The sequence below is a fragment of the Tarenaya hassleriana genome, unplaced genomic scaffold (genome assembly GCF_000463585.1).
Source record: "Tarenaya hassleriana unplaced genomic scaffold, ASM46358v1 Cleome53, whole genome shotgun sequence".
In the NCBI taxonomy this organism is placed as follows: domain Eukaryota; kingdom Viridiplantae; phylum Streptophyta; class Magnoliopsida; order Brassicales; family Cleomaceae; genus Tarenaya; species Tarenaya hassleriana.
The window spans coordinates 509611-517183 of record NW_010967966.1 but is presented as its reverse complement, the minus strand read 5'-3'; the positions used below and the strand labels follow the sequence as shown (position 1 = coordinate 517183).

The 7573-nt window shown below is 44.9% G+C and overlaps 1 protein-coding gene across 1 annotated transcript; it reads right to left on the bottom strand.

Annotated features, from left to right (window-relative positions):
* Nucleotides 1-3540: 3540 nt before the first annotated feature.
* On the bottom strand, nucleotides 3541-5156 carry LOC104798392. Its single transcript, XM_010520461.2, has 2 exons — nucleotides 4756-5156; nucleotides 3541-4400 (listed from the first exon to the last, which is right to left on the bottom strand). Exons 1-2 carry the CDS (start codon nucleotides 5051-5053, stop codon nucleotides 4246-4248), a joined length of 453 nt encoding a protein of 150 aa, XP_010518763.1. The 5' UTR covers nucleotides 5054-5156; the 3' UTR covers nucleotides 3541-4245.
* Between the last annotated feature and the right edge of the window lie 2417 nt (nucleotides 5157-7573).

The following is a 7573-nucleotide window of genomic DNA, read 5'->3' as shown; positions in this document are numbered from 1 at the left end:
TGTTCGAGATCACGAGTTTGGTGTGTCCGAACTCAAGCCTTGGTGTGTCCGAGGTCCACTATCTATTCTTTCCCTTCGTTCCATCCATTTTTCTATCTTAGTTTTGAATTCGAGAGCCTTTTAGATCCGGTGATTGAAACTAAGATCCATCCAATTCCCCTTCGTTTTAACCACAACCCGAACGCGAATTCGAGAGCCTTCTCCGTGAAGTGCGGGTGATTGCGTTTTGGATCAGATTCCATCCTCTCCGAGCCAAGGCGTGTACCACTTGAGTTCTGACTCACTTCTATTCTTTTCTTTGACAAGCTTCAAGTTGATGTCATACATTTTCATCAGGTCATCATACATATCATTCATCTTTAGATCACCCTCCAGATCTTCTCCTTTCATAGCATCATGCTCATCGATTATCCCGATAAAGAACATAAAGTTGTTCAGGGCTTCCTCATCATCTTCTGACTCTGATTCTGAGTCTTCATGAGTGATTAAGGATTTAACTTTTACCGATGTGGTGCACTCATTCTTGGTATGACCAAAACCTTTTCACTCATAGCATTGCACTTCTTTAAAGGTTTTGATCATTACTTCTCTTTTGATGACCGATGGACACTCATCTTTCCAATGCCCATAGCCTTTGCACTCCATGCACTTTCCTCCCGATTTTCCTTCCATCCTCTGCGGATTGCTAGGTCTTCGTTTGAAGAACTTGTTCATCTTTTTGGCGATCAACGACATATCTTCCTCAAGCTTATTTCTAGGTTCAGATTTGGGTATGATCAAAAGCAACTAGTTGTTTACGAGATATTCCTAACGGAGTCTCGTACATACTCAGCTCCAGTTCATGTGTTGCGAACACTCCAACTGTTTCTTCACTAATGTTTTGTGATAACTCCTATTCTTCTCTATATTTTGATGAGAGTTTGTCTAGGTTTTATAGGATAATCATATGCATTCATAGGAATTCTAGGCGTGTTAGGACACAAAACTCGGTTGTGTTCTAGTTTTGTGCTTTAGTTTTGCAGAGTTACAGGGTTTGGAGATGATTGGACTCGAAAAGGAGCTATTTGGAGCGTTAAATGAGAAGTCCAGATGAGGTACTCATGTTGCAATATCAATAACTTTCTCTACAGAGGTCCAAATCATGCGAGACTTGTACCATTGGAAAGAGCACTTCAAGAGCTTCGGGTACCAAAATTGCTTAAATCCGACACCGGAGCAGAAAGTTATGAGCGAATTCGTGAAGACCAGAAATCTGCCGGTGCAGGGCCGATTCCAGTTGGAATCGGTCCGATTTCAGAACGCAGAATTCGACCCCAGGAATCTGGATCCGGTCCGGATCCAGTCAAAAACCCTGTTTCGCGATTTTCAGCATTCGAATGGGAATAGGACTCTTGGGAGCCGCCCTAGAGTTATAAAAAAGCCCTAGCCACGTCCTAGAACATCAGAGAACCTTAGAGAACACTTAGATACAGATTTTTGGAGAGCTTTTGGTGAAGAGAAGAATAGAAGTTCACGGGATTTCGGGAAGAAGAAGGAAGATTTGATCGTGGAGACTACACATCTACATGAGATTTTCTCTCCTTTCTTTTATCTCTTTTTCTCTGTTCTTTTTATTGTTTTCCATGAATCGTGAGTAGATCCACGACTATGGGTTAGGGATTCGTTTGTGTTTTGGGTATGTTTGAACCCTAACTTGGATTTCGGTTTTGATTTGTTTCGGTTCTATTGATTTGCGCTTTTGTTGGATTGATGTTTGCTAACCCCTTGGTCAATTATCTTAGATTACATAGAGATATGAGTTGGTTTCAGATCAAAATCAATAGGATAGATCGTATTATTCACATAGAGACATGGCTTAATCGATCTAGGGTCGATGATAGCGTTCTTTATGCACCTAGGGTTAACTCGAATAGATCGAGAGATTGACGAGTTACTCTGTAGGTAGGGAGTAAGTAGACCGAGAGGTGAATTCTCTATCTTTGTGCTTGATGATTCCCGAAAACAAGTCATAATCGTTATTCTCGCATGCTTAGCATATACCCATACACGTGAATACGATCCCGATACCCGTAGTCACCGGTTCTTGATAGTTTACTCGTTTTTATTGCATTATTTCCTTATTCTCCATTCTTTCCACATATTTTCATCATCACTTCCACTTCTACTTGCTTTGATTTAGTTTCGATGAGGGTTTAGATTTAGCTATCGGTCCTTGCGTTCGACCCCGTGTTACGACGATCCGTATCCTTGCGGTGAGTTGTGAATCGGGTATAAATTCTAGACTCGGTACACACGTATCATTTTGTCAGAGTAAGTTGTACCAACTGCCCCTGCTTCATTTGCCATGGCACTCAGTTTTCCACTGAATTCTTTGATAGTTTCATGCTCTCCCATTTTGAGTTGGTTGAACTGCGCCTTCAGCATGTCTCTTTTGATGCGTTTCACGTTCTTTGTTCCTTCATGAATTAATTCCAGAGTGTTTCATGCTTCTTTTGTTGTTTTGTACCCCTGAATTTGCTTGAACTCATTTGGATCGACAGTATTAAAGATTATAGTCACAGCTTTTGCATTTAGGGCTGATGCCTTTTTCTTAGCAATGGTCCACTGAGAACTCAGCTTGATCACCTCCTTCCCATCGTCTCCAATGGCTTTTGGAAAATCCCATCATTTTTCTATAGCATTCCATTCATCTTCATCAATACCTCTTATCAGATTCATGACTTTCACTTTTCAGTAACCATAGTTACTCGAATCCAACATGGGAGTTTTTCCCAAAGCTTGAAATTCCTTGAATGCCTCCATCGTGCATTCTCTTTCTTAACACCGATTTGAGAGGAATAAAACCTACGATCAGTGACCGGAGCTCTGATACCACTTGAAATTGTTTACACACTCAGACGTCACTCAAACTCAGTTCTTTTCATTCAAGGAAATCTGATTACTACAACAAAGAGATAGTTGTAGTAATCACAGACACACCATGTGACGTCCATAACCCATGTCCCGCACACGAGTTGCGACACATAGACGATCAAACCGTATTTTAAAATAGCGGAAATTTTAAAACATTTTATATTATACATATGCAACGAAAATATGTTTATACATATCAAACCCACATATAGTAGACGTATTGATACACGCACGGAAGAGGATGGATAGGGAAGTTCAACCGCAATCACCGGCTCACGGAAGTGGCTCTCGAATTCACGGAGGAATAAGGGATAGTTGAAGTGGATTGATGGCGAATCGATTCCAATCACCGGCTCACGAATGTGGCACTCGAATTCAGAAACGTTTCAAAAGGGATGGAGGTGGTAATCGAAGGATAAGGGCGCGTCGGACACACCGGACGCAATCTCCTCGGACACACCGAAGGAGTCTCTCGGACACACCGAAGAGAAGAGGCCTCGGACACACCAAGACACAAAGATAATCAACACTTTGAGTGGAGAAAGAGAACAAAGATTCTACAATTTTTGATTGATGAAAAGCTGATCACAAAATGAAAAGAAAGGAGTTTAAATAACAACAATTGTCAAGACATAAATGTTAAACAACATGCAGCCCACGTGCATTAATGGTGAGTAGGTGGTAGAAAAGAGCTGTTGGGAAAGCTCCTTCCTTTGGGCTGCTGATGGGCTGGACCGTGGGCTTTCTTCTTGGGCCGAAAATTGATTAAGGCCGTGTTCTAGGGCTTAGGCAATTTGGACTTAATGCTGAAATTGTTCCGGGTCACTTCTCGTCCGAATAATGGTGCATCATTGTTGTCGTGAACCCGGAATCCGTGAAGAACTTTGAGTGACAGCCTTGGTTAGCGTGACACGAAGGGCTCGAGCTCTAGCACGAGTGAGGGGAGGCTCGGCTCTAGGGCTTGCTCGTTGAGCCATCGCGTGGTGCACGTCACTTCCCGTTCTTGCGGCTTCGAATGATCGTGTAACGTGTTGATCATTCGGAACTTCTCCCGGCACCTGAGAGGCCGAGTCTTCATCATCCCGGAGAGCTCCTTCCGTTAAGCTCCCATCCTCATCCGCCTCCAAGCTGTTGGCTGCTCCGATGTCCTCATCATTCCCTCCCCCTTGAGAAGGTTTTGTCCTCAAAACATGCTTACCTACATCAAACGGGTCCAAGTCAGCATCGTTAAATACGTAAGTCAAATTTTCCATACCTTGATTGCGGGTTTTGTCGAGATATTCGCCAAGTGTATGAAGATTTCGTTCTCGCGCCTCTCCTCGTTCAAAAGGCTCATCCTTCTTGATTGTCCTTGGGTTTAAGACGGTGTTCCGCCTTGAGGCGTTCATGGTGCAATGGTAGACGCATTTGGCTCCTTGAGCACGAATGAACCGTGGAGGCACACATGTGGGATTTGTCGGACTCTTCTCGTCGTCCTTGCACAAAATCTGCAATGTAGCACCAGTTCCTTGATCATAGACAAGAATAAAAAGTAAAACGATGTTACCGCGTAAGCTTCTCGTATCAAGGTGGGCAAGCTGCATATATCCGCTTAAGTCTTGGGTGGCCTCTTTGGGATTTGGTCGGTAGATGTCAAAACTTTCTTTGTAACAATCCCCACTTCCTTCAAATCCAAAACCTGCGAACTACGATAAGCTTCTAGGGGAACAATTTTGTTAGTGTGCTCCTTAAGTTTCTCGTGAAAGTATACGTTTTGGAGCTCCCCCATTTGTTGTATAAATTGCACTATATACTCCTCAAAGCAAGAATCATAGATAAGGATAAAAATCGGAACGAATTTACCGGTTAATGATCCACGCCTTTGACATATGATCCATGTGTGCTTGCCAGAGGTGTCATTCGACATCGGTGCAGGTTTGTTTAGACTTTTGATGTCATCATATTCCTTCTTGTTACTCGTGACTATGAATGCATTCTCCTTGACATCTGGCCGCTCTTCATTCACATTCACCAAACTTTTGGGTTTTGTTTCCATCAAAAAGCCGGGGTTCTCGACTGATTCTTTCTTTTCGGTCACGCTCTTGGTCTCCTTGTCAGATGGAACTTCGAAATCCTCCTCAAGGTGTCTCCCCACAGCCATCGTGATTGAGTTATATACCTCGTTATCCTTGATGCTCACCTCTTTTCAGGTGGAATTTCCATTGGGCAAATGACTTTGGTTCCTACACTCCGAACACGGAACCTCACAAGTAAAATGAGTACACAAGGAAGAAGTTTTGTTACCTCGTGTGTGGACTTCTCTTGTATATAAGATAGTTTCGTCCTTTCGAGCATCAAGATTTTGCGCCTTGATTGGGTCTCCGGTATCGAAAAAGTTTTCATGTATAGGCGTTGACGTTGGCGTTCGTTGGTGTAATACCCCGATTCCCGTATTAATTATTTAAATTATTTTTGGTAATAAAAGGAGGGTAAATAAGGCAAAAGTATAGAGAATATTTCAACGAAGATCTAGAAGAAAACGACACTCGATTTGACTGAGAAACGAGGAAGTTATGAGCAAACGAAAATTGAGTAGAACCTGGAAATTTGGAATTCACAAATTATTCGAGGTACGGACGTTTCGAGTTGTACCTCATCGTGTAAACGTGAGTTTCCAATAATCTATTGATTGGACATAAAAGAGGACGTTCCAAGGAAGGTGTAGAAACAAACGGTGCGCGATTCGGGTAAGAAACGAGTGAGAACGGAGCAATCGAAGTCAGTCGGGACGGACCAGAAATGCAGAACGGACGGACTGGCAAAGGCAGAACGGACGGACTGCTAAAGGCGAAACGAACGGACCATGAACGAGCGAGGAGCTGGGCCGAAATTGGGCCCAGACCGTCCGTTCCAGACCCAGAACGGACGGTCCACTGGACGGCACGCAAGTGGCCAACTTGCTGCCTTGGGACGCGTATTTCTCTGCGTTTCCGGACCCCACCGGCGTCAAGTCGCCGACCAATCTGTTCAGGGTGATGCAGGCTCGACCTTGGGCCTGGGCTTGAGCCCATTCAACCTCCCTCTCGCAGCATAAACCTCTCCCAAGGTAGGGGTTTCACCATTTTCGGACAAAATCAGAGAAACGAGAGGGAGAGAAGAAACAGAGAGAAAGGGGCGAAAACCAGGGAGAATCGACGCAAGGGAAGCTCGGGAACACGAAGGGGTACATCCCTAGAGTGTCTAGAAGAGGTTTCCGGAAAGAAACAGATCGGAAAACACCTCGAAATCCGGCCAAAACCAGATCTGAGCCGAAACAGATGTGAGTGGCTCGAGTTGCGTCTGTGTGACCTCGCTTTCGTCGATGTGATTGTGTTATTTCGATGGTTTATTACTTGGATTAGATAGAGGACATTTCAATGAACATTTAACAACAAACGACACGTAATTTGGTGGAGAAATAAGTGAGATATGGCCAAACGAAGTCGGACCAGAAAACTGTTTCGCGATAGAGTGGAACGGACGGTCTGTTTTTGCAGACCCGACGGTCTGGGTGACCCAGACCGGACGATCTGGCATCCCCAGACCGAATGGTCTCCGTTTCAGACCTCAAAAATTGTCCCGCGAGGCCCCGGGACAGCACGGGACCCCTGGACCGACCGATCCACACCCTAGACCGACCGTTCTAGAGTATAGAACCCTTTTTCGGATGATTTTCGAATCCCGTGTGCGTGAGATGTGTGATACAACGATTCGAGTGACTCGTTGCGTGATTATACGGGGTAGTTTGCATGGCATTAAGCGGTAGATCGGTAAGGGACCGGATACCGTGATACGTGTGATTGTACTGGGGGATATATACATGATGTGTGCCATGTGTAGCTTGCTCGTGCGTACGAGTCAAGCATGATTGTGTTTGTGGATGGTTGTGGACGCAACCATCACCGTCATGGACTTGGCGGGCGTTTGAGACGCGATTAGTCGTGTGCGACACGACGACCAACGTCATGGACTTGACGGGCGTGTGACGCGCTCCTAGTCATGGACTTGACTAGGGTATATGGCTGAAACCCTATGGTGGACTCCATACGGGTGATATGATCGATTGTGTCATGCTGACTTGACACGGCCAACGTCATGAACTTGACGGGCGTGGAGGCGCTCCTAGTCATGGACTTGACTAGGGTATATGGCTGGACCCTTTGGTGGACTCCATACGGGTGTGTTTATTTTTCCGTTGTGTCATGGACTTGACATCGGTAGTCACATGACGTGACAAGCGCTTGAGGCGATATTGTCGTGTGATGCGACGACCAACGTCACGCGAGTGACGCGCGTGTGATGCGCACCTAGTCATGCTGACTTGACTAGGGTTTATGACTAGCCCCATGGTTGACTCCATGCGGGTGTGATTGTGATTGTTATTATATGTGTGATGCACGTTATATGATAATGCATGTTACTATTGCTGCATGTGATTGGAATCATCGTTCTAACACCGTTCTCGCTGAGAACGGGTTTACCGGGTTCAATCCGGGCTACTCACTAAGCAGTTGTGCTTAGCCCTCGTAGTTTTACATTTTTCAGATCACGAGGATTACGCCTAGCGCACCCGGCAGACGACGACCTGAGAGAGGCAGCATCATGTACGTGATTTACATTTTGGGTTACGGAACTTGTATTT